General features: G+C 38.7%; 1 protein-coding gene across 2 annotated transcripts in view; it reads left to right on the forward strand.

Annotated features, from left to right (window-relative positions):
- Positions 1-27,962, forward strand: part of ldb2a (LIM domain binding 2a) — a 109,177-nt gene that overhangs the window by 13,663 nt on the left and 67,552 nt on the right. For both annotated transcript variants that reach the window (XM_052149542.1, XM_052149543.1), the window contains exon 2: positions 7,082-7,184. In XM_052149542.1, coding sequence (XP_052005502.1) covers positions 7,082-7,184 — 103 coding nt within the window. The remainder of the gene's footprint in view (positions 1-7,081; positions 7,185-27,962) is intronic.

A 27,962-nucleotide genomic window follows, 5' to 3' on the forward strand; every position in this document is an offset into this window, starting at 1 on the left:
ACTTTTGGGTTGCATGACTGTCTCTGTGCATTTTTTCTCTACGTCTTTGCAATACACTATTCCTGTTGAAATCAATACATTCGAGTGTTCTGACACAGTATTGACTAAACTATAAGTGGAACCCTTAGTGTTTTTCAACAATTCAGTATGCTGTGTTTCATGAATTGGGGACTTTCTTAAGGTCGTTATTTCATTTTTCCGTGCCTTATTTAATTTGCATAATTCAGATTATATACACGTATTACCTTACAACAGACAGCAGAACATGCACAAGCAGATGAGAACAGCTAAGAAAATACCCATAAAACTTGAAAACTTTGTTTATGCCGTTGTTGTTTACCAAAATGAGGTATCATGATTTGATCAGTGAGTGATCAAATTCTACCACCGTTTTAGGCTGTTTATGTAGTTAGTATTCCCTAAGATATGTCTGTGGCTGCTGTCACTGATATGTAGGTGGAGGAAGTTCAACAGCAGTCATACAAACCCGGCATGTGATTGCTCACACTGAGCTCTGCTCAGCTCATCAAAGACCTTGAGTACATTTCATGAATCCTGAAAGGTGAGTCTAAATGGATTCTGCCTAACTGAGGATTTTTAAACGTCAGTTCGCAGATGTGGATATATAAGGACAATTTACACCATGTTGTGGTGAATGCTTAGGTTGCCTTTAGCACAGAACCATTCAAACAGAGAGGTGTTGATATTCCTCATTGTACTATTAGGACGGTTCACACTAGTCCAACAAATGGCAACAATCAAGGGAGGTGGAAAACTACATACTTTCAAAATCGACTTGTTGGTGGGTTGCCTGAAAGATTAGTCAACTATTTGGTTTTAAGGAAGCCCTGTATATTTAGGCTTGTTTCGGCTTCACCTTACCCTGATCAAACACGTTTCTAAGACGTTTTAGCATTGAAACACTAAGTGAAATGTAATGTTGAGACATATTTTTAAAGTTGAATTATTTCAAACTTGACATGACATCTTATAAATGCACCGCTCTTTATGTGACATTAAAAAAGAAATGCCCTTGAAGGGCACTGCTGGAAGGGGACGCCAATCAAAGGTTTGTTCCAAACAAAAGTGAGCAACTAAATCTTTTCACAAATGGGCTTCCATTAGTGAAGGGTACATTCATACACTACTGCCCTCCTCTCTTCAGTGTTCCTACTTCAAGGGCATTGTCCTTCAAAGTAAGTAGGGCACAGGGATGCTCACTTTTGTTTTGAATTTGCCCATTATCACACAATTTTGCCCCAACAAACACCAACATGTTTAACAATTGTTAGAAGTTGGTGCATTTCCACTTTATATTAGGTGCCTTTTATTACTATGTACTAACATTAAAATACATACAATACAGTGTACTTATTGTGTAACTACATTTTGTTCTCTTAGGAGTCACATTTGCTGCTACTGAGGTTAAGTATGGTTAGGTTTAGGTGTAGGTTTAGGGACAGATTAAGGTTTAGGGTAAGTGTTTGGGTAGGGTTAGGATTAGGATTATGACTAGGGGTAAGGTTAACAATGTAACTACAAATGTAGTTAAATGCAGATAATTTAAATGCAAGTATTGCAACAACATGTAGTAACAATACATACATTGTATAAATTGCTTTTTTTATAAATTGGTTAAGTACATTGTAGTTAAAAACAACTCATATAAAATGGGTCTCTTGGTGCTAGTTAACATTTGTTGGAACAGTTTAAAGTAGCATTTAAATGATGGTAGTAAGTGTAAAAGTTAGGTATGTGCATGAGTAATCGACAAATTAAATAGCCTGCTTGTTCTGCACCAGCTAGTTGATAATTAAAACACTATTTGAATATTGCAAATTGATATTTCTGTGAGCATTGGCCTGCTGTGAGCAGGGTTAAATACTGCATTCAGCCAAATCCCACATTTACAATTTAGTCCAATGGGGGGCGGTGTGGATGTGTGTCGTAGAGTTGTTGGACGAGAGAAGTTATGATGGTGTATGTGGTTTTGAAAACAAAGCCTAGTGTACTAGGCAACCAGCAATACTTAATATTAGTAATATTTTGAATCCTATTCAATGATTTATTAATTCTATTAATATTCGGTTCTTGTTGGAGTCATCCAAACCGAAAGTGGAAAGAAACTTTGAAGCAGTACAAGAAACTCGAAAGCGTATCAGACCAGTATGTATGTATGTACGTGAAATCTCTGAACAGCACATTTTCCAAAAACATTTCAACCACTTGTTTTTCTGAATACTAACATGTGAAATTCTAAAAAGGTGATGACCTTTATGTAGACTCAAGAGTTTATATATGTGCATTACACTAATGCCATCAGCATTGGTTTCTATGTTTCTAAGCTCCGGGTGGGTGCAAATATTTTTAACTTTTAAATGTTTTTTTTGTTTTTTTTATAAATGCGTATTGTTAATTTAATTATGTTCACCAAAATAAAAGCATTGTTTGTTGAAGTTACATTATTTTGAAACCATTCTTGGTATTGTTTGTGGATAAAACAAAATATTTATTTCGCGTACGTACTATACTTTTAACCAACATATTTTTAACATTTTCAACATTTTCGAATTTACGAGGAATCAATTACTTGTTTTTTGAGGGTTAGAGTTCTCGACTACAAATTATTTTTTTAATGCCCATCCCTGCTAAGAGTGTGTGCATGTGTCGCAAATTTGGCTGTCTTTGGTCAGGACATATCAGTTCGTTGGTGTGTATGTATGTGTGCTGTAAGAAGGAGCCGCTATTGTTATTTACAGAGGACATAAGACGTTGTTGTCTCTCTAAGCTCCTAGATCTACTATAAATCTGTTATGCTTGGCCCCGGCAGAGCAGCGACTGGGTCGAGAGACACCATTGGCACATTGATGGATCCCTTTAGACATTCCAATCAATACGCTTTATCTTCAGGCAACCCGTGCAGGCACCAATGTTAGTTCACCTGGGGTCCTGGAGGACTGATCGGTGCGCTGTACGTCAAAGCTCACTATCAGCTATAGCACGCTAGACAGTCACAATCAGCAGTGAAGCCAGGAACCTCTCATTTTCTATGTCAGCTACAGATTACTGATCTATAGCTGAATTTCTCCCCCAGCTGTAGTGTTATATGTCATCATTATCGAACATGATCTATGTCTCTGAAATGTAGCAGCTTTAGTTTATTTCATCTGTCAGTCAAGGACAAAAACATACAAGAACAGCACAAAAGGTTATAGATTTATCACTATATATCCAAAACACATAGCTAGGGAACATCATTTGAGGAGTACTGTATACAAATAGCCCTATTGAAAGGAATACTGAAAGGAATTACAGTTGTATCCAGTTCTGTCCAGCTTTAGTACATCACATACCTGTATGCAAGTTTACCGATATACTGTTTCTAGGGCTGCTGAGGCATTAAATAGGGTTAATTAGGGCAAATGGCTGATCAGATTTCCTATTGATTGTGACAGTGTAGATTGCATTCTAGATAAATGAAATCCTATAACTCTGGAGCCTGCTGCAGATACTGATAATGCTGTCAGCGGCCATTAAAGTCCTTTCTTATTAGCTTATAACAAAGTAATTAAAACAATGAGAGTGTAACGTAATCAAGTTGCATGCTAACTCAATATTTTGTCTGTGTTATCTCAACATATATGCCTGATATCTTCATTTCAGAGTATTTTAGAGGGATCTTTCATCAGTTTTTAACATTTGGGACATAATCTTTATTATTTAGTCTCAAGCAATTTCATGGAATGTCTCAGTTGATTGTGATTTACAAGATATGCAAATACAGGTCTTAAAAAGCTTGTCAATTAAGTCATTTGATATAGTAATACTTTTAAAGTAACCTTGGAATACTTTTTTCTGTCATAGAGTACACTTAGAGTCAGTATTTTGTTGTTATTTAAAAGTATAAATGTGTTCGGTTAAAGATAATTTCATTGTCAGATAAGGCGTCTGATCACCCATTTTCAAGTTTCTCAAGATTACATCACAGTGATGTATATTAAAATAAATAGCATTGTTACAGTAGAAATGTTTAGTATTTCAGTACTCACAGTATACTTCCTTTAAAATCTTTAAATAGTTTTTTTTTTAAATACATTTCCCATTATAAATTTGTACATATGTAAGGGATAATGCACAGTCAGCCGGTTGTCATCACAAAAACAAACCCAGACAGGGTGATCTGGACCCTGATGCGAAGCAAAGGGGCAATAACAACCAATTGACAGTACCGTACGTTATCTCTCTTATTACATGGCTACTAACCAAATAAATGGACATGAAACATTGATTTGTGTTGAAATTATGTAATTATGTCAGAAAGAAGAAATTGCTGAACAGATGATTTGCACCTCCAGTTTGCGTCAGAGTTCTTGTGATTTATTATTTTGCGAAAATGACTGACTGCTCATTATCCAGCCTATTACAAGACTGACCCATATCTGCATGATTTTATACATTACACTGCTGCCGCATGATTGACTGATTAGACAATTGCATGAAGAAGTAGATGTACAAGTGTACCTAATAAAGTGGCCAGTAAGTGGGTGTATTTATTACAGGGCTCTCTGGAATACTTGATTCTGTTTGGATCTTGCAGTCTGATATGTCTAAGTAACAAATGCACATCCTGGGATTAAGTCATATCAGACCGGTTACTAAACCAGTTAAATCCTACATTACTACATGTCTCTGTAAGCATTAAGATATTTAGATCCTTGTGAAAAGCCAAATGCATTGTACTGTGTTTAATGTTTAACAATTGTTGTCAGATACATTCATAGCATGTGTTCTATGTGTTCTACTCTGGAAATTGAAAAAACAACCTAATTTTTAGGTCTCTATCAGAAATATTTATGAACATCTAGGAATCATGGCCTAACCTGAGGTCAAAGGTCATCATTCTTAGAGTAAAAGAGGTGACCATACAGATGGATTCATGAGCCGTGGGCCATTGACCCCTGCATCAGGAAGATGTTGCCGTAAAGAAGATCAATGAACACTCAAAGAGAGCAGTCAACACTTTCTGATACAAACACTGTTTGACAAGCTCAGCACGAGAGTTCCATCAATGGAACTGTGAAGAGATATTGACCTGTAAGGGAGCTCAGACAGCACTGGGATTCCAATCACTACTACATTGATGGTGTACATTGTGATGCTATATGGCAATTTTCCAGCTGAAGGGGAAACGATACTGAATCAAGTCAGTTAAATACATGGCTATGAGAAACGTCTGTGTTTCTAGAGTCCTCTAACAAAGAAAAAGGGAAAGATAGAAAGTGATTAGAGAGAAGGAAGTTTGTTTGGTGTCCTTAAAGCTTTGCGGATCCCCAAGAGACCAAGATGGGGGGAAAAGGTAAGACAGAGAAAACAAAGGAAAGCAGGATTATCTGATGAAGTCAAATGTCCTGCAGAGTATGAAAACAGTTATCAATCACACACAAATACATGCACACCAGTGGATGGACCTTGTTGAAATAAGATGAACCTCTATTCTATAGGGTGCCTAGTCTCTGATGATAAATGATTTCTAAAGCCTCTACATCATCAGTCCATTTCTGGAAACCTGTTGTATTAATGTACTAGATGTCTACTGTTGGAAGTGTCCGTGCTCTTATGGATAGGCCAAGATTGGCCATTGGGAGCACCGGGAGAATTCCAGTTGGCCTGGCCTGTCTTGCACCTGATTTGACCTGCCGTTTTATTATTATTTTATGATTATTATGATTTTATTTTATTTTATTGCCTGCCCAATGCAGAGTCCACTTATTGTAAGCATGTCTGTGTGGCATGTGTGGTAGTCCAGTACTAATAACCAGCTGTGTCGGACAACGGCAGCCCTCTGACATATTGAACGGAAAAACCATCACCTTTGTCACTCACGTACATTACTGAGGTGGCAAATCTTATAGTGCACTGACTCGCTTCCAAAACAGCACAGGCTAGACGGTTTCCTCCATGCTGGAAAACAGCCCTTCTAGAATAAGGGACGCAGGACTAAAGGTCTCCAGGGTCGGCCACTATGTAACGTGACGCTGCCTGAAGTCGACAGCCCTAATTGTAAACATCTGAGAGGGCTTGTGATCTGTCACTAGGCAACATGGGCCAGATGGCAACATTGGGCTAAACAACGTCTGTTAGAATTAAAGTGCTGTCAATCACAGGATGCAGCGAAGTCTATTTTTGCATATGCTGTGGATGTTAGTAGCTAGGATGCTATATGATGAAGTGTCCTTGATTTAATTTAAGTGAATCAGTAAATCTTTCCATAAGCTGGGGATTTTGAGTTTCTAGGTGCCTAGGATGTACACAATTTATAAGGAACTTTGTTGTTATTGTGGGTTTTAATAACCACATATAACACATTTTTAATTAAGAAACACTTTATGAGCTCAGATAATTTGAACATTAAATTTGCAAAACAGTCTCAAAATGAGCTTTTAAAGGAAAGCAGCAAGATATCAGTGGGAAAGTATGGTACTCTAAACTGCTACTGTTGTGCTTACATGAAAGCAAGTATTGAAAATGTCTTTGTGTTTATTAATTATGGATGGAACTTGACAAAGGACTCAGAGTTACAAGTAAATTAGTGATAATAACATTAATCAGTTAACCTGCACCCCTTTTGATCACAAACAGCAGACATGACAAATCCAAACGGAGGCTGATGAACCCTTTGGGCTACAGGAATAATTGTGGTGGTTTTGGAAAGAAGGCACTTGGGAGCTGTTGTCCAAAAATCTGAATTAAAGAGTTTTCTCAAGCCTTGGACTTTTAAATTTTTTTAACATTTGAATTATGTTTCGTTTCTGTGTGTTTATAGTGGATGTTGTACATTTTGGGTTTGTTGACTGCAGGGATTTGTGTAATACTTCAAATATAATACCAACCTTAAAAACATTACTGTACTCTGTGAATTCATATAAGAGACAAAACTAAACCAACTGGTGCAATGCTCAAAATTCAGGTTATCAATTTCAAACTTGCAATATTCTTATCCTCTCCCACTTTTTACTCTGTTAAATACATTTACTTTGTTATTAACTCTCGTTAATTAACCGTGACTCTCTCTCTTCCCCAGGAGAGTGATAGTCTGTGGTGGGATGCATTTGCTACAGAGTTCTTTGAAGAGGATGCTACATTGACCCTGTCCTTCTGCCTGGAGGATGGACCAAAAAGATACAGTAAGATTTAGGTTTTAAATATGTTTTTAAGCCAGTGTCATCTTTTCTTTAAAGCATTTATTTGTATTCTGGGAAAACAAGGATGCGTTTACAATAATCCTGGATGCTGCAATGAGCGCTATCAAAGAATAAATTATGTGAGATTCCTGATGTTGAATCATAGGAATATATTTGAGTTTTGTTAAATTGTATGAGAGTCAAAATGTATGTCACTAATGTGAGGCAGTTAGTCTCAAGCATTTGAGATGTCCATGAACACAACGTTTTAACAGTTATGACCATGAAATTGTCAGCACTAATTATTCTTGGACAGATGAAAGTTCTGACCAAAACGTTTACACACATTTCCCTGCCACTTTCTGTGTTGTTGTAAAACCATTCAATAAAACTTCTACACTAGTTTTTGAATGAGGTTCTGTCTACTGTTGTGGTATCAGTGATTCCAGATTTACCACCCCCTACATGTCAAGTAAAACTAATGAATTGTGGTTGGTCACCTTACAGAGTGTCCTATCCAGACATGATACAATAAAGCTACAAGCAATTAAAGCTATTTCGTCCATGCAAATCTGAGTTTTTGTCCTAACCAGCTACAACCAAGACAAGAGTTGCATGACAGGACATTTCGTTGATTGCCTGGTTTTTGTTTATGTGATGTCGCATCAGACTGGATTTGTTCTGTGCTTACTGTAATTTAAACCTTGACTCAAGTGGCTGAAGCTGGAAGTGTTGTTAAAAGCATGGGCACATGTGAGCTCCAGTTTCCAGTTGAAATGTCTATGGAGTGGCACCAAAAGTGAGTTGTATTTTTAGTTGTAAATGATGTAATACGGTCAACAGTAATGCATATTTTATTAAACATATGAACTAACCCAAACCCTAACTCTAAACCTAACTCTCAGTGCATTAAAAAATTGAATCTTAGAGGGAAAATGCAACCTTCAAATCTTGATCATCATTGATTATTTGAACGTGATTATTCCTGGTTTACATGAGACTAGAACGTAGGTCTCTAAGACTGCTCATGCAACGCCACATGAAAAAGTAAACACATTTAATTTGATGCAATGATGTCTGCAGGGAAATGTCGCTTCTCGGTATCTCGATATCAGGGAACTGAAACATTATGTAGCAACATATCGAGTTCCTGTGTATCTTATGTGTCGCTTTGAGAAGCCCCGTCAGCAAAGAAATTTCATTGACCAAAAATCTCACTACACATAGCAGATTTGTTCTGATTGGCTGTTATTGTGCCAGTTTATTTTTTGAAGGGGTTTATAATTCGTAAATTGACTTGCTAGGTTATTATTTGTGAATTATTATGTCTGCAGAGTTGCCAGAATTTGCCTGAACACATTGTAATTGTTTGCAGCGAGTTCACTAATGTAGTTTTGGTTGCATTATAGGGCTCTGCCAGCCTGGAATTTTGTCTTTTTTCTCATTTTCTGTTCTGTAAGACCACATCTTTTCCCCATCCTCTGTTCACACATACTCTCTCCCTTTCTGTTTCTCTCTCTTGCTCTGCCCCTCTGATGATTTGAGCTGTGTTGTCTGTCCTTATTGAGTTCTCTGCTTTTGGTTAGTCATGCAGAACTCTCTGCCTGTTGAAAAGAACGAGTGAGTCAAACTCCGGCTGTTCACTGAGGCCCCCTCTCATCCCCTGGTGTCTTTGTAGTGCTGATAGATTCAGAAATATATACTTTTATTATGCAAAATGAATGTGCCATTTGACTATGGGCAGCATTACCATAGATCTTTGGTAAAATGTTTCATTGTAAAGACTTCTACTGAAAGAATACATTACCCCCAGTCAATGTAGATTCAAAGGCCTTTTTTGTATGTTAATTCAAAGTTGCAGTACGTAATATTTTGTAATCCTCACACGCGGCTTATAAAAGTGGAAAGACCAAAACTGCACTTGCTCTGAAATCCCATGGGGAACCAATCCCGCTTATCGATTGAAGGGGGAGTTCAGTCCATCTCTTGTGACAGCTCATCTTTAGTCTTCAGAAATGACTTCTCTTACTTTCAGCCACAAACATACACCCTCACTCCATCACTGTCACTCACACGCACACAAAAATGCAGCACTCTACTTTGCTTAGGCTCTCTATAAATTTCTCTATCCTCACTTCACAAAGGATCATTAAGGATTTTCAAGCATCACTTCAGTATGTTTGTTTTATTCTTGGCTGACATGTTTAATCACTGTTCAAATTTCATAGAGTAAATCATTCTTCTGCATTTCATCTCAAGACGGTAGATCAAAGATAATCTAATCCACTTTTTTGTTCAACTTGTGATGCTTTATAGGAAAAGTCCTGCTTTAATATATCATGTGTTTATGAATTATGCATTTGGAAAAAAAACATCCAGTATTGCATTTTTATTACACAGCTTTTTCAGAATACTTGATTCTGATTGCAACATTCTGTGGTCAAATATTTTTCTATTATATGTTATAATATATAAATAGTCTTAATGCTAAAGTGTATAATTCTGTACTCTATGTGTGTTTCTTCTACAAAACCTGAAGGTCTCAATTTTACCTTTCAAAATGTACAAGCTATAGATTTTATGTCATACTAAAGTAATTTTCCATAATAAGTATAACAATTTTAATTTCTTTGATTTCAGACCAATCTATTATAATCACAGCTAGAATATTTTGATACTCAAAATACATTATTCTGCTCAGTAAATTAGAACACGGCATTTATGAACAGAAATGCCAGCAAATGGTTAAAAAAACACAAGAGTGAAACTACGGCTTTGGCATACATCTATTTTTCTTTTCTTTTTTCTTTTTTTTTTAATTCATCCTCTTCTTTTATTCTTACTGGAAAATATTCTTAGCTTCTCAGATGCTCGGTCACATGTTCATTGCACAGTTGTTTTAAATCAAGAAAGGCTCCTATACAAGGTCTTCTAAGCAACCAAATTGGCCCGGTTGCTAGGGAGGGTAGAGTGGCGGTTCTCACTGTCAATGGGGTGAATGGAAAGTGGTGCATAGATCGCGGAGAGTAGCATGAGCCTCCACATACAGTGAGTCTCTGCTGTGTCATGCACAACGAGCCACGTGATAAGATGCACGGATTGACTGTCTCAGAAGCAGAGACAACTGAGACTATCTTCCGTGACCTGGATTGAAACACCTACTAAGGAGTGGGAATTGGGCATTCCAAATCGGGGAGAAAAAGGGGATAAAAAAGGGGGCTCCGATAGGCTGATAAACTTAATATGAAACATTCATGATGACAAATTTAATAAAAAAAAATTTTTATATATAATTTTAGAAATCTCTCCTCACCATAAGTAAATAAATAGGAGATGTCTGTAGTAAAAATAAAAATATAATTAAATCATTCCAAAACAATTATAAAATATCCTTTACAGTACATGCAGAAAAACAAGATGCACTAAACAAGGACTTTACACTTATATATTCACAAACATGTACAAAATAAACTGTGGCCGTTATTTCATCGCAGTACCATTGTGGATAGATGGATAATGGATGAATAATTGAAATGCATTAGTTTAAATGGATTCACTTTCTCTTCTCTCTTTCACACACTCTTTTTCTCTCCTCAGAATTGCTCACTTACACACTCTGTGCCTCTTTCTCCCTTCTCTCTTTTTCTAATTCTCACTCTCCTGGAATGAAGCTTGTGGTCTGTCATTTGGCTCTCTCATTTCTTCTCTCCTTTACTCTTTAGTGATGAATTGTTATGTGTATACATTTAGTTAGATTTTCATTTATACAGAACATGTAACTTCTATGTCAAAACAAATGCAGTTAGGTTCTGGTTGGCTGTATTATTTTAACAGTTGAAAATGTAGTCTGTAATAAAACATGTGGTGTAATTGCATGTGACATACTGTGTCCCTGTTTCAAAATCTAGTGAGCTGCTTGTTGTCAGTGCTTGTTGCATAAAGCACCTTAAGTAAAATTTTCCCTTAAATTGAATGGTGTTGAAGAAAACCCCTTTATAGGTAAAACATCATAACCCCCTACAATTATTCCCTGAAGTGTTGCATAAAGCCCCTTAACTGCCATTTTCCAGAGTAAACATTTAGGCAAGTAAAACTTCACCTTAAGTGTTGGCTAAGAGTTACAAGGTTGCTAAAGAAAAAAGGGGGAAAATGGCAAGATTTATAGAACCAGTTTTTTATTTTTTTTTTCACAAAAAGGAGAGCTCTTTAGACCACCTTAGCAATAATAAACAAGTGCAGGATTACTGGCAATCTAATATCACATCTAATACCTCACTATCAAAGGTGTCTTTCTGAAGTGGACACTCACCGGCCATAAAAGTAGAATCCTCCATAAATTGCTCCATATGATAAACTCAAGACATTTTTAATTCACACAGAAAAAATGAGTACACAAAAAGTGTTTTAATCTATTAGCTTGTTATTTTGTTATTTTGAGGATTGTACCTGAGAAACAAATGAAAATCTGCCCATGTAACCTCCAGAAAATGAGTTACAAAAATGTTATGCCGTAATCTGCAGCAATCACAAATGACTGTAATTGGTGCATCCAGAACAGCCCTGAGAAAAGTAGGGATGCACTGATCCGATACCTGGATCGGTATTGGCTCCGATACAGAAGCTTTTAGATGGATCGGGTATAGGTCCGACAAGCCGATCCAAATCCGATACTGTGTGTTAGTCATGTTTGTTACTGTCAAGCTCAAAAAATGACATAAAAGAACCATATAAACACCATTAATGTAGTTGATATGACTCGTGCATTTTATTCAAAGCCACTTGAAGACCTGCATAGCGCTGTGAATCACAAAAGGCAGTGTTTAAGAAGTAAAAATATAGTATGCGCAGCGCCAGCGCGTCAGTGAATGGTGCTGCTCTGTTGACACAAACTCATGCACAGGCTGGTGATGCACTCGTGGCTATTTTTAGCCTTCACGTGGTGCACAATATTTGAGCACGAACAACATCTCAGTTGAAGATGCTCAGTAGTTAAGTTCACTTATAATATGCATTTAGAACAGCACTGGAGGTGCATTTTACCAGAATTTAATAAGAAGCGAATTAAACTACTGTGAACTTGCCTACAAACAGACACATACTGGAGTTTAGAGTGTGAAAATAAAAGTGTGAGGGTTTAAAAAGTGCACGATTTAAATATATTACTGTTGTATTTAAAATTAAAAGTCAATAATAATAAAATTATTAACAAATTATTATTATTATTGTCATCATTATTATTTGTTTACAATTTATAACAATATTTAAGTTGAATGGGTTCCAAAAAAGAACTGTGTGAATGAAAAGTGGACTGATGTCTTACAACTAAACTGAACAAAAAAGAGATCTGAATCCTTTAAAGTCCAGAAGCAAGTTGAAAAATATGGGGATAAAAAAAGAAAAGAAAAAGGCAAAAATAAAACAATGGTTTCTTTTCTACTGAAGACTCCCAATTAGTTCCACACAATAATGTAAAGATATTCTAAACTGATAACAAAAAACAACACCGGTATCGGCTTGGGAACAGTATCTGCCAATACTGAGATTTCCGATATCGGAATCGGTATTGGTGCATCCTTGCATAAACATCATAAACATGATGTTTATGCACTAATTCAAAAGAGGTTGGACAATAATTTACACATCAATAATGTTACTGAGAAACTTTATTAGTCACTAGTTTGGAAATAAAAATCAGTAAAAGGTTTTTTGTGTTAAAATTGCTCAAATGTCTATATTGTACATCAGTGGTAGGGACATGACGAACATGCCCATGGTAGAACAGTAGAAAAGGTAAAACCCTTAACGGTTTCCCTTACCTAAGAGAAGTGTCTAAGGGATCATATGCAACACCTTCAAGTCATTCCCTGTAAGGGGAAATAACACCTTAAGTGTTACAATTAAGGGAAAAGCTTAAGGTGCTTTATGCAACTAGGCACTAATCCTTCTAACTGATATGGAACCTCAAGTGAATGGTTTGGAACACTTTTTTTAATAATACCTATTTTTGATTATTAAATTTGACATTTATTTTATCATATTTTTATATCGTATTATATTCGCAGGTGTTGTTGGGTTTTCAAATGTAATGGTACTTTTTGGTAATTAAAATAGTAAAGGCGGCGCTTGCAATACATTTTGGAATAAAGGCTCTAAATGTGATAAAGGCCCAAACTGAACTAGATTTGTGAATTGCCAAAAAAGAAATGACCAAATAGCATGAAATATACAACATGCCAAGAACTGAGAAATGTATGTAATAAAATAGAGAAATGAATTAGATAGTTAATTATTGTAATGTTATACAGCCTAGATCAGTGGTTGCTAAACTTTTGCTAACTTTGTAACCTTATTTTAGATTTACTCACTCTCTCTGCCCCAGGGAGGACTTTTGTCTTATGCAACGAATAATAAAGAAAAAATAACAGCACATGGTTCGGAATTGCATTAGGGTGTGTAAATGACAGATTGTTACATTTTTAGGTGAACCATTAACTTGTATTGAAAATAGTTAGAAAACTCTTTTTGTATCTTCATAAAATATATATGACTCTGTCCTTGCTACAAGCTAAAATCACAATGGAGTCAAAGCCAGAGGTTATACCATGTTTTAGTTAAAGTCTGAGGGTGATAATGCTCCTACTTTGAGATTTATGGATTATATTCTAAGACATTGTCAAGTGAATTTTCTATAGGACAACTTCAAAAGCTTGCCAAATAACCACAATAATACATTTAATTAATTTACAATATGCTCACGTTCTCTTTGTCTTGAAAACCTCCTTTAATGTTTTAACATTTAAAGTTATGAATGATATCATTAATCACATACTGTACATGACATATTTTCAAGGTGGGTAGTTTGTATCCTTGATCTGAACTGCTGACATTGTAATGCGGGGCACTGAAATAATTCATTAAGTTCCCATTTAGCTTCTATGAAAAGTAAATCTAGTCTAGAAAAATCATGTTTCGTTTTTTTTAAGCACAAGCACGGGTTTGAACAGCCCTTTTATAAGGTTTAACAATTCTGCTTACCTTTTGGAACAATCTTCAGGTAAGGAGTGCCCCTATGGCTTAAATTTTGAATTTATATCACTTCATTTGTCAACCTTAGTACTTAAAAGTGCTGTAAGTGATTTTTTCACGGAAAGGTATACAAAAAATGTTCCTACTCCCTGAGAGATATTACTTAAATAAGTGTTGTAAGATATCTCAATGGTCTCTGTTACAGCTCTACATTTACATTTACACATTTGGCAGACTCTTTTATCCAAAGCGAATTACAGAGCCCTTATTACAGGGACAATCCCCCTGGAGCAACCTGGAGTTATGTGCCTTGCTCAAGGACACAATGGTGGTGGCTGTGGGGATTGAACCAGTGACCTTCTGATTAACAGTTTAGTGCTTTAGCCCACTACACCACCACTCCAGATGCTCTAATCTCTGTAGTTGCAGCAAATTATTGAGACTTACTGCCATTTTTAAGCCATGTTGTTTATAACAGTTCCCAGTTGAGGGCACTATTGTGTTGCTGTTGTTTTTAACAACTGTTTTTGCTCAGTGTCAGTCTCAATAAAGCTAATTTGGTGTCTTTGAAGTGGAGAGTTTTGGAAAGAGGGGCGTGGCTAATCCAACGGTTCAGTCTCGTGGAAGTAGAATGGCTAAAATCACTTACAGCACTTTTAACCTACATACCTAACCTGAAGATTGGGAACTTCCAAAAATATGGATCAGTACATTGAACTTTCAGACCTAAAAGACATCATCTCTCTTTATAGCATTATTAACAGGGGAATAATTAGCAACAGAACTGAAGCACTGTTCTTGTTGTTGGTTGAGGCAAGGCCAGTTTCAATGTGTGATGCAACGTCACTGCAACAGTGGCACCCTTGAAAACTTCCACCACTGATCCACAACACTTCATCAGACAATAACTGAACAATCACACACCAATGTATTAGTGTATTTGGGCGAAAAGATGCTGCAGGTGTTTTTTAGTTGAAATCATCTTTGCTTTTGGTGGCTTTTGCATAAGAATGACACATCTCTTTGAATTAGTCTTGATTCAGTGCCAGTTCATGTGAAAAGGCAACCAAACGATATCAGTCTCATTAATCAGGTTTGAATTGAACAAAATGCTGATTTAAGTATCAGATACTGATGTCGTTGAATTGGGTTCTTTAGCAGTCTTGAATGCTAATTGTGCTCTGATGATTTTCCATAAGCTTTGCACACTTTTTTCAAGGGAGTTTCTATTGACTTGGGAAGAAAAACACAGCAAAGAGAGAGAAAGAGAGCGAGATTGATTGACAGTGTGGGGGGTAGAGCAGGCTCAGCTGCAGTCCGACGCTGGCAAAGACACAGGTCTCTGATGACTGACAGCCCAAGTTTCAAAACAACCTTGAGATTGTCTTGTATGAGATGGATATAATGCAGATTAATGAGAGTTTGAATTAGAACCACACTCCACAGGATGTTGAATTGGAACTGCAATAACATGAAGAGGAATTTATGGAATTGCAATTCAAAAAAATTCAACAGTCACACAACTAGCCTGATCTCATGAAAATTATGTGACTGTGGTGTCATCATTGGATCACATTTGTGTGAAAAGGAGTAACGTTATTGTTGTTGTAGCGCCTCTAGGATTTAATTTCCCAGTAAAGAACTATAATACATACAAGCCACGTAATAATTATTTTGCAAAAATATAGGTATAGTAACATGTTTTATGAGAACAGGTTGAACACGACAAAGGAATGTCATTAGTCCAACATAAGTTTTGTGACAAAAAATAAATAATTGCATGATTATTTTTTACTAATTTACCTATGTCCTGAAATGTAGAATATTTTTTTTCTAATGAGACCTTTTGTGTTTTTTTTTTAATTAATTAGACACACTGTAAAAACAATTAACAAAGCAATTAAATGATATTTTAATTTAGCCATATAATGCCACAAAATGTTCACCACATAGTTTTCAGATAATTTTATAAAAATAAATATTGTCATCAAAATGTGGGGTAAATTTGAGCATTGTGGTAAAATTATATGTTCTTCCATTGAGGTCCATACAATTATAGTTCATTTATTAAATATAATCAAATATAAATAAAATAAAAATTTCAATAGGTGGCATTTCAAAATCTATTTATGAGAAAATACCTCATATGATATGTGTATGATAATAAGTTAATGCGTAAAGTTAATGTATTATTAAAAACAAATCTTATACCAGTTTAACAAATTTCTTTGAATTTTATTTCATTTTCAATCCATTTAAATGGATATTTCTGTTTTTTTGTCCATGCAATGTAAGTAAATATTGTACAACACTTTCAAAAAGAATAAAAACTTGATTGGTTTAATCCATGTCTTCTGAAGCGATATGATCCTTAGTCAAATATAAATCTAGGCTTCTGGCCAATTGGAACACAGTGCAGGGTTTGATATTGCAAGAAGTTATCAGGTACTGATATTCCTGTGCCCTTTTACATCAATAACACTTATTATCAACCTTTTGATGAACGCTTTGCATTTTAAAGTATCCCAAAATTGGCTATAATTATTTTAACTTGCATTATACATCCTTAAAATTACCTTCATTTGTGTTATGAAGAAGAAATAACATCATTGGAGTTTTAGAAAGCATGAGGGTGAGTAAATGATGAGAGAATTATCAACTTTCACTTTAAATCAAATGCTAATTAAATTTCGGCATCATGTTTGCTATCTCAATTCAAATTCTGGAATTCTGAATTGCACCCACCCTGCTAAGAGCAGTTTTGCAGTGGTACCAGGAGCTATAAATAGATGTGCCACAGTTGCATCGTCAGGTATATTTGTTTGAAGAGCAGTCCTGGGGCATCCTCAGTGCGACAATGAAGCGCAGCATCTCGTTTCGCTTTTTCAGGGAACAGGGGTTACAGTTAAGTAACCCGAGACATTCCCTATCAAAAGCTACACTTTGATGCAGCGCTGATTTAGCGGTTTGGGAACGAGAATACCCACGCCACCGCACTGCGGATGTCTGGACCCCTTACGGTTGTGTAGTTGTGCTCACAAGAGCGTGAGAGGTCTAAGACATGAGCTTGTGATGTTGACTCAAGGACGCAAGAGCCCGGAGTGGCATGAACATCCAAACTATAAAATCTTATGAATGTGTGCGGAGAGGACCAGCCTCTAGCCACCTCTAGCCAAAGCTTTAGAGGAGGCGACCCCCCTGGTAGAGTGAGCCCTGATATCTACTGGCGAAGCTTGACCATGCGCCTCGTAGGCCAGGGCAATAGCGTCCCTCACCCAATGTGACATTGTTTGCTTGGTGGCAGCCGCCCCCATGTTAGGGCCCACATGACAAACAAATAGTTGCCCTGACTCACGCCACTGGTTAGTGCGATGGACGTAAGCCTGAAGGGCACGGACTGGACACAGTCCGTGAAGTCTCTCCTGATCCGGCGTTGTAAACGGCGGGGAACAGAAGGCTTCAAGAGCGATATACGGTTGAGAAAGGAACCTTAGGTAGGTTATCAGGATGAGGGTGCAATATTGCTTTAGCCATTCCTGGGGCAAAATCTAAGCAGGATGGCAAGACAGACAGAGCCTGCAAATCCCCAATTCTTTTTAGAGAAGTAATCGCCATAAGAAAAACCATCTTGAGAGACAGAAGTTTATCAGACGCTGACTTCAGAGGTTCAGATGGGGTCTCAACCAGACCCTCAAGGACTATTGTTAAGTCCCATGAAGGGATCCTGGTCCTAGCAGGAGGTCTCAAATCACATGGCTGCACGAACGAAGCGAGCGAGCAGAGGATGTTTCCCCAATGGCATTCCGTCAATCAAGGTATGGCAAGCCGATAGAACGGCCACATAAACCCTGAGAGTGGTGGGGCATGTGCCTGCGCTATCAGTAAGAAGCAGGATCCTTGCTGGGGAACTCTGGCCAGGACTCCTGGGAGCAGAGAAACCGGAGGAAACGCGCGCAGGCGCAATCTGGGCTATGTATGCGCCATCGCGTCCAGACCAAGGGGGGCTGGGTGACTCAGATAGACGTAGAGGGGACATTTGGACATTTTTGGGAGGCGAAGAGGTCCACTTCTGCTCTGTAAAATCTCAACCAGATTTGGTTTCCACTCCCCTGTCTGTATATCTGCTCCCACATTCAGGCATCCAGGGATATAAACTGCTCTGATTGACAGGAGCTTGCCCTTGGGCCAAAGGAGAGTCTGCCATGCCAGTCTGTTCAGCTGGTCTGACTGTAGACCTCCTTGATGGTTTATGTAAGAAACTACTGCTGTGTTGTCAACCCGCACCAGGACATGGTGGCCTCTCAGATATTGGAGGAAGTACTTCAGGGCCAGTAATACTGCCATCAACTCAAGACAGTTGTGCCAATCGAGCTGACGACCCTCCCATTCCCCTTGAGCTGGACGACCACTTAAATACCGCTCCCCAGCCTGTCAGGGAGGTGTCTGTTGTTAGCAGCTTGCGATGGCAAGGCACACCTAGAGTGGGACCCAAGGTGAGGAACCGGGGTCTGAACCACATAGAAAGGGTAAGTAGCTACTGACGAACAGTGCAACCTTGGCCTAGCTTGACTTTGCTCAGGGTGTTCCCTTTACAAAAAGCTTCACTATGATGCTACGCTTTTGCTAAGCACTATGGGGAACAATCCTAGTTGTGACCGAGCTGAAATAATGTGTGTAACACGTCAATGAACATTGACCGGAATTTATAGCCTTGGCTGATGTAATCATTAGATGCACCTGCGGCCAGGCTATAAATGGATACGTCACCAGGTGTCATCAGAAAGTCTTTTTTCAGAGCGATTCTGTATGTTTTACAAACCCTGTCAAAACTTTCTTTCCTCTGTTAGGAGTTAGAATTTGTTAGGCAGTGTGCAGTGAATCTTTTCTCTTTTCTCTTCTGTTTTGAAAATATTATATATATATATATATATATATATATATATATATATATATATATATAAAATAAAAAAAAGAGAGAATGACTGAAAGCCGCAAACGAGCTTTTGCTCTGTTTGTTTGGGGGAAGAGCACGCTGCTCTCACGTTGCAGCAGGGCAGGTGGGAGCACTGCGATTTGCTTTAACAGGCAAAGTGCTTCGTGCTCATCTCGCTTGCTTCTGGGAGTCAGCACTCATGAAAAAAAAAGATCGTTCGTGGGGCTCTTGCATGGATTTGGCTGAGGAGCAAGAGACAGGTTGATCCCTTTCTCTCGCTCTCTCCCCAAACCCAGCTGGTCCTTCACATGATCTCGAAGAGCGTTCCGACACTTCTTCGGATCATGAGGAGGATCGTGATTCTCTTCCCGCCTCCGAGCTTTCCGTCCGCGATAAAAAATCTATGGAGGAATTGCTCGATGTTGTTACTCGTGCGGTTGCCAGATTGGACTGGCCACGCGAAAAGAGACCCCCAAACCCTCCAAATTAGGCGATAGATTTTATCTTCCAGTCAAAGAAAGGGAACGCTCATGGAGGAACCCCTAAAAGTGTGCTCTGCACACTATGCTGTTTTACAGGCGTACCAGGCTGACCTCCTGGATGACCTGAGTGTGGGTTCTGTGCTTGACGAGCAACCTTCAGACCCACCTCGGTCCTGTCTGAAGGGAAGCTCAAAAGCAAAGCGTGGCGAGTCGTGCTCCTCCTCCCAGGGATTGGGGACAGACTCGCCGCCCTTGCCAGCCCCCGAAGCAAGACCTCAGGACTATAATTTCTAGTAAGAGAAAACCCTGACGGTCTTCTGCCTAGATTAGGGGGTAGCTCCCCTCGGGACGGTGCGCGTGCTTCACTTCACCCCTCCCGGTACCCCCTCGAAGCCCCTCCATTCCCGCCACCTCTTGGTGTTTCGGGTTTCGGAGGCTTCCGTCAAAATTAGGTGTTTTTGCTGTTCCTGCATTTTATTCAGGACGTGAAACACTCGACAACCCCTCAACAGGAAGTGTTAAAATATAATACCCATCTCAGAGATCCTGGCAGCGTGGAAACTTCTGCCAGATATATTCTTTTCTGTGGGTCTTATAAGGGCGTTTGGATTTAATGCACTCGCCGCTTTTCTGTGTTTCAACGGCGTGATCTCACTACCGTGAACCGGATTTCTTTTTTATGTAAAAAAAAACTCAATCTCCTGGACCATGGGACATACCAAGGGACCATGGTATGTGTTCCCCTTCCAGAGAGCGAGTTAGGTTATTACACTAAATACTTCCTGTTTCCCATGGAGGGTGAGGGGTGGCATTTGGCTTAGATCTTAAAGCTTGAACTGCCCGTGGGTGTTCAAGTCCAAGATGATGCCTGTCAAGACGGTAGTGTCTCAAGCCCTACAACTCATTTGGCTGGTTACCATCGATCTTATGACGCACTTCTATACTTCATTTAGAAGTTCTGCCACAACATGGAAAGTTCCTGAGGTTCACTTCTGGGGGCGAAGTCTTCCAGTGTCAGGTTCTTTCACTCGGCCTAGCCCTTTTTACCCGCACATTCACAATGCATGATGTAGCGCTGGCTCCTTACGAGTGGGAGAGAGAATGCCTTTCTTGATGTTGAGTCTCAAACCCAGAGAAACCAGATGAGCTAAGACGATATCCCTGTGCTGTAATGCCAGTTCTTGTGACAGTGCTAGTATCAGCCAGTTGTCTATATAATTCAGAATGCGGATGCCCCGGAGTCGCAAAGGAGCCAGTGCTGCATCCATGAACTTCTTGAATGTGCGGGGTGATAAGGCTAGGCCGAATGGAAGAACCTGATATTGGAAAGCTTCGCCCCTGAAAGCAAACCTCAGGAACTTCCTGTGTTGTGGAAGAATTTCTATATGAAAGTTTGTGTCCATGAGATCGATCGTGACCAACCAATTGTGATGTTGGATTTGAGACACGACCGTCTTGACGGTTAGCATCTTGAACTTGAACGCCTTGACTGAGCGATTCAAGCCTCAAAGGTCTAAAATTGGATGCTACTCCCCATCCTTCTTGGGAACCAGGAAGTATCTGCTGTAGTAAGCTGACTCTCTCTCTGGAAGGGGAACTTGTTCTATGGCCCCTTTGACCAAGAGATTTTGCAGTTCTTTCCACAGTAGACATGCTTGTTCTGGTTTCACGGTAGTGGGAACCACGCCGTTGAAACGCAGAGGACGGTGAACGAATTGAATTCTGTAGCCTTTTTCTACCGTTCTTAGGACCCACATAGAAACACCCAGCAGTAGCTTCCAGGCTGCCAGGTTCTCTGAGATGGGTATCAATTTTGACACTTCCTGTTGAGGGACGTTTCAACCACTAATTCCCGAAACACCAGAGGCGGCGGGAATGGAGAGGTTTTGTGGGGGTATCGGGAAGGTACAACTGGATGTTTCACGCGACCCGTCCCTAGGGGGGCTACCACCACAAGGCTGGGTGCAAAACCATCAGAGCTTTCTCTTCCTGGAGATAATGGTCCTGAGGTCTTGCTTTGGGGGCTGCTGAGGGCGACGAGATGGTCCCCAGTCTCTACGAGGAGGGAGCACGATTCGCCACGCTCTGTTTTTGAGCCTCTCTTCAAGAAGGACCGGGGCTTCCTCATGACTCTTCACCTCCTGGAACCTGGTGATGACCGTGTTCATAGAGTCACCGAACAAGCCAGAAGGTGAAACCGGGGCATCGAGAAGAACACTTTGTCCTTGTCTCTGATGCCGTGCTGACCGTGCTGACCAAAGCAGCCATAGACCAGCCAATGGCACGAGCCATCTGTTTGGTCATCCGGTGAGACAGATCCATGTTTCGTCGAAGCTCTGAGAAAGCCTCTTCGTCGACCGTACAACCCACACTCAGGTCCTTCAACAGGTCAGCCTGGTATGCTTACAACACTGCCAAATCTGATGGTGCTGCACCAGCCTGACCTGCTGCCTGATCAGCTTTACCCACAAGCGTAGAGGTGATGCTGCATGACTTTGTGGGGAGAGTAGGTCTCTTTAGAGATGATGCCAAGCCAGGCGAGAGATAACCCACAAGTGTCTCTTCTACCTGTGGCATCATGGAATACCCCATGCCTCAGCAACCACGATGGTCGAATATGTCGACGTCGAAGACACAGGAAGTATAAGGTTTCCACCATGAGCGAGAAAGCTCGTCATGGAGGTCATCAAAGGAAGGAAGTGACTGATTTAGCATTCCCTTTCCTTGGCCACCAGACAGAAATCTGTCATCCAGCTTGGAGCGTTTGGGGGTCTCTTGTTCGCGTGGCCAGTCTAACTCTAGTCTGGCCCCCTGCTCCTCAGCCAGATCCATACGAGAGCCCCACGATGGAAGGGTGCTGGCTCTCGGAAGCAAGAAGAGTGCGAAGCATTTTCACTGAAAACAGATTGCAATGCTCGCACCCGCCACGTCCCAACGCAAGAGCAGCATGCTCTTCCCCCAAACACACAAAACAAAACTGGTGCATGTCCGTTTCAGCCATAGAGTGTAAACACTGGAACACACACCGCTTGCTTTGTTTATTATCCATTTTTAGAAAAGAGAAAGGTTTTCTGCGCACTGCCTAACAAATTCTAACTCCTAACAGAGGAAAGTAGAAAGTTTTGACAGGGTTGAGAAGCACAACACACACAGAATGGCCTGAAGACAAAAGACCTGATGATGCACCTGTGGCGCATCTATTTATAGCCCCTGATACCACTTAATTCTTTTATTTCCTAATTTATTTATTTAAACATTCATTCATTTCCACATTTATTTATTTAAACATATACAGTATATGTATTTCCAAATGTATTTATTTCTATTATTATTTATTTCCAAATGCATTTATTTCTACATTTCTTCCTCAGTATGGTAATGAGGAGGCATGTTTTCTAATTCAGGCATAGCAATCGAGCTCAGTGTGCTCCAGAGTAAAGGCCACAGTTACATCTTGTGTTTGAAAATAATTGCAAGTCTACAGACTTGAAATATAGCCACAGATGGGAGTGGATGTGCATCTATTTTTTTTAAAACATATCTGTGACAGAGTTACATCAAATTATTTTTGTTTAAATAATGACTTAGTTATGACCAAAATCTTATACCACTGTATAAGTAATTATTTATCACTATAACTATGTACCAGCACGGGCTCTTTTTTTCCACTTTTTTTTTTTTTTTTTTTTTTACAGTTATCTGCAAATACATTTATTTATTTATGTATTTATTGACAGGCTTGGTCCTCCATAATATCTGATTGTCTGATGCATGAAAAGCCAAGTAAGACATGTACTCATGTGTATCCAACATTAACCTCATAATAATACAAGCACAAAGTGTGGTTCTCTCTGAATTGTTTCATTGTGCGTCAGGTAATAGGTTGAGTGTTTACCATGTCCATTAAAGCTCTCTGAAATGAGCAGGGCATTGTTATTGTGGGGTATGTGAGTGTCTGTTTCTGTGTGTTTTTCCCAGAAATGGGGACAGAAATGCAGTCACGCTGCATGGTAGATTAGGTAAATACAGAGTCATGAAAAAATGAGGAGTTATGAGGAGATTGGTGAACTTTTGTGCCCAGAACCTTCCAGAACACAAAATGAACGAGAGGCACCCTTTTCTACAGTACATACTCAGAAACTATTATGGAAAATACACACACAAGCTTTTGTACATTGTTTGTAGATGTACACAAACACTCCCAAAGACACATGCTAGCTATATTGATAATGCATGCATTTGGCCAGGCTTTTTTATATAATGGACTAATGTAAGACTAATGGATAGAGGATATATGTATGTGTCATCATGATATTAAATGTTTATGTTGCACTGTTCGCGGAATTGGGACTCAGGTCAACCCCAGTATCCAATCACTATCTCTTTTAACTTTTTATTCACTCCCTGACCAGCCTTTTTCTGTTTTTTGCTGATGTCCCCAAAGTCCTCTCTTCCCTGCTTACTGAAACTTTCCCCTCCTTGGTCAGTATATAGTTGGTTGCCAGCATATGCTATGTTTTGGATGCTGGTGTGCTGGTGTTCCAACCAGAACATGGTCATTCATAGCCTCACTAGAAAGAGCTGGTCGACCAACTTAACCATTGCATTTTTTGCAGGGGAACCGAATGGATATGGCAGTTCACCTGCTGAACCATCACTAAAACACCACTAACCAGCATGGAAATGGTCTTCTGTTTTTTTTTGTTTTCTTGTTCTGCACCTTCTCCTCACTGATTGAACAGCACGATACAATTGTATTTTTATTTGAGGATGTTCTAAATAACTCACAAAACAGTCTCAAACTCATCAGTCTAAATGGCTTGCTCACAAACTGAATCAGTCAGAGCTTTTACTGAAATAATATCTGACTCATGATCGGTAAGTCATTCATTTCAGTCATATCTGAGTCAATATAAACCGAGAACCGTTTCTGTGTACAGTAACTGGTTGTTCATACAGTGTATGGTATAATATATTTAGGATCAATTATTTGGTGCTTCATCAAAAGTTCAAAATTAATTGTTAATGGTTTCATTAAGGAATAGGTATCGTAGGTGAAATCAGAAATGGTACCAAAGTTGTTGATTTCCTTATACAATTCCCTTCTCTACTTCCTCACAGTAAAAAAATATTTTATCAGGTAACCTAAAAATTAGTTTCATGAGGTAACATCTTAATTCGAGTGGTTTAAACCATATCTACTAAAGCGATACGATTGCTTCGAATGAGAAACAGACCAAAACGTAAGTTCTTTTTCACTTTAAATCTTGACATCTGGCCTGATTGGAATACAGTTTAGGGTTGAAGACGGTGATGCTTTGATGGTTGCCAGGTACTTAATCCCGGTATTATTGTTCATCAATGAGACGCTGTAATTTAATTTTCTATTGTTTACCTTTAACCTTTTAGTGACCGTGGTACATTTTAAAAGTAATATCCCAACAGGGCTTGAAAACAGAGAACCTGGAAACACTGTGTCTGGTTGTGTATACACTGCACATTAGGGACGTTTATTATCTTATTTGGAAAGGCACAAATAATGACTTCAAAAGGAATAACAAATTCTTCAGAATAATAGAAAAAATATTAGGTATACTGATTGTCCAAGAAGCACAAGGATAAAGCCATGTTTTAAATAAACATGCAATGCCTGATGAAAGTTTTGCCATAAATAATATTTTTAATACTCCTTGCAAGATAGTGTGCAGGATTTTTTTTTTTATTGACTAAAATAAACATGAGTCAGTGAAGCAAATATTGCTAGTGTAAACTTTATGAATGAAAATGTGCACGATGTGATTTCAAATCAGATGGTGAAGGTCCCAAATGTTTGCAGTCTCTGTTTATTGTGCCCGTCTCAAAAATCTGAGCTTGTCTAAGATACTATATCATATACATTTTCTACTTTTTCTCCCCAATTTGGAATGCCCAATGTGTTCCAAGTCCTTGTGGTGGCGTAGTGACTCAATCCGGGTGGCGGAGAACGAATCTCAGTTTCCTCCGAGTCTGAGATCGTCAACCCACGCATCTTATCATGTGGCTTGATGAGTGCGTTACCACAGAGACATAGCACGTGTGGAGACTTCACGCATCAACTTACCAAGCGCTCATCCGAGAATGAACCACATTATAGTGACCACGAGGAGGTTACCTCATGTGACTCTACCCACCCTAGCAACCAGGCCAATATGGTTGCTTAGGAGAACTGGCTGGAGTCACTCAGCATGCCAAATTTTCCACTTCTTAAAATGTCTATGCACATTTTCCACACGAATCACACGTAATGATTTCCATGCATGCATTTATAAACCAACCATAGCACGATTTTGAATTCCTGACCTGATTATTTCACAATGGAGCTCATCTGTCAAGTTGCATTCTTCAGCTTTAACAACATATTTCGCAGTTAATGGGGCTTTTATTTTTAGCTTCATCTGGTAAGACGTTTTTTGTAATAAAATAATAATGTAATTAAATAAAAAACTAATAATAATAATATGAATATTATTTATATTTTATGAATAGAAAAACTGTATACAAGGCATATTTTATTTATAGAAACTATTAATATAATAGTGCTACATTTAAAAATGGCCGTTTTGTTTAGTTTTGACAGACGTCCGGTTTAAGCCCCACCCACATCTGGTTCTATCCCAATACAGAGACGGATCATTTTAATATAGCAACAGATAGAGATAAGGACATTGGCTTCACTGCACATGCTTCAAGCATGTGAAAATGTGTGAATGAGCTTCTCTCGTGAATGCGCCAATGAGACTGTGAATGTCAAGAATTATGGTGAATAAGGACTTAAATTTTGATCTTTTTATAACAAAAAGTGGTTGTATCGCTTAAGAAGACATGGAGTTGGATGTATTTATTTTATGCTGCCTTTATCTGTAAATGACTAAATGTTTATGTCCTTTTTGGAACTTAAAAATTTGGCCCAAATTTACTTTGTATGGACAAAATCACATCATACATGCTTCAAAATATCTTTGTTTGTGATATGCAGAAGAAAAAATAATACAAGTTTGAGATGGTATGAGGGTGAGTAAATGATGAGAGAATTATCATTTTTGGATGAACTATCCCCTTAAGGTAACAAATGCATTGTTCCACTTTTTACAGTGCTGTTTCTTCCTCTCCCTTCCTTCCCTCTGCTACCCCTGATCTCTCTTCAAATCTCAAGTTCATCCAATCTCTCTTCCGCGCTTTCTACCTGAGGTGAAAAGTTGTTCCTGTAGGCCTGGTGTCAGGTGCGCTCAGCAGAAAAGAGGGAGGTTATTTAAACAAACCTAGCAGGGAACCTCCCCTCCTGAACAGTAATTCACTCAGGGGGAATGAGAGGGGGTTGTTAAATGGCTCGTGGCACAAATGGAGGAAAAACCTCTTGGAACAAGATTTCTCCATGTCCTTTTTATCAGTGGTGAAGACAAGGCCATATCTTCAAACATCATCTGGAAACCAGCAGACCAGAAAAGCTCTAAGAAAAGGTTCTCCAATGATATTAGGTTGGTTCCTTTTCAAAATCGTTATTTTGTGGGCACAATGAGATGTTCTAAAGCACTCTCTCCATCAAGTATTCTCTGTGTCAGAACCGTCACTAAACTTTGTCTGACACCACAGGACTCTTGAAGCCTGTATAATTGTCACTGTCAGGATTCAGTGCAGCATTTAAGCCTCTCTCAGCCCTATTCAATGGAAAATATTTCTTGATGAGAATACTCAACACTTGATAAGGTACCTGATAAGCACTGAACATTTGTATATTATTTTGTTATATATAAAAGTACAGATACTTATAGACAGAATGAGGGGAATTCTACATTGAAAAAAGTGGTAACTTGCAATTTCTATGGATCGATTTCTACCTGTTTATTTATTCAGTTTTGCCAAACTCTTATGGACATTGACAGTTCATTTGAGAAGTGTTTGTCTTTTCTCTAGCTGTGCTGCTAGTAAATCAGAGCGATGAAAACACGTCTTGACACATTCTCAAAAATGTGATATCTTTCTCGACCGTAGTTGCGAGTTGTTCAGAGGGGAAGATTAACCAGTAAACAATGCAAAGCTATCGGATGACTTGAGAAAACTTGAAATATGTTTTATCAATTAACCTAAAAATGTACTTCATAACATCTTATTTAACTGCTTTTATATAAGTACAAAAAAATATTTAATATGACTGAATGAACCTGACTACATTAGGTTACCCCAACCCAAGTAATTTTAAGGTTTAGATCAAATATAATTATTTAACTTAAAGGTAATGATTGCAGGTTATCACTAGGGCTGGGCGATATGACCAAAAATATTAGCACAATATTCTTTTTCATA

This window comes from Xyrauchen texanus, chromosome 19 (assembly GCF_025860055.1).
Source record: "Xyrauchen texanus isolate HMW12.3.18 chromosome 19, RBS_HiC_50CHRs, whole genome shotgun sequence".
Lineage (NCBI taxonomy): Eukaryota > Metazoa > Chordata > Actinopteri > Cypriniformes > Catostomidae > Xyrauchen > Xyrauchen texanus.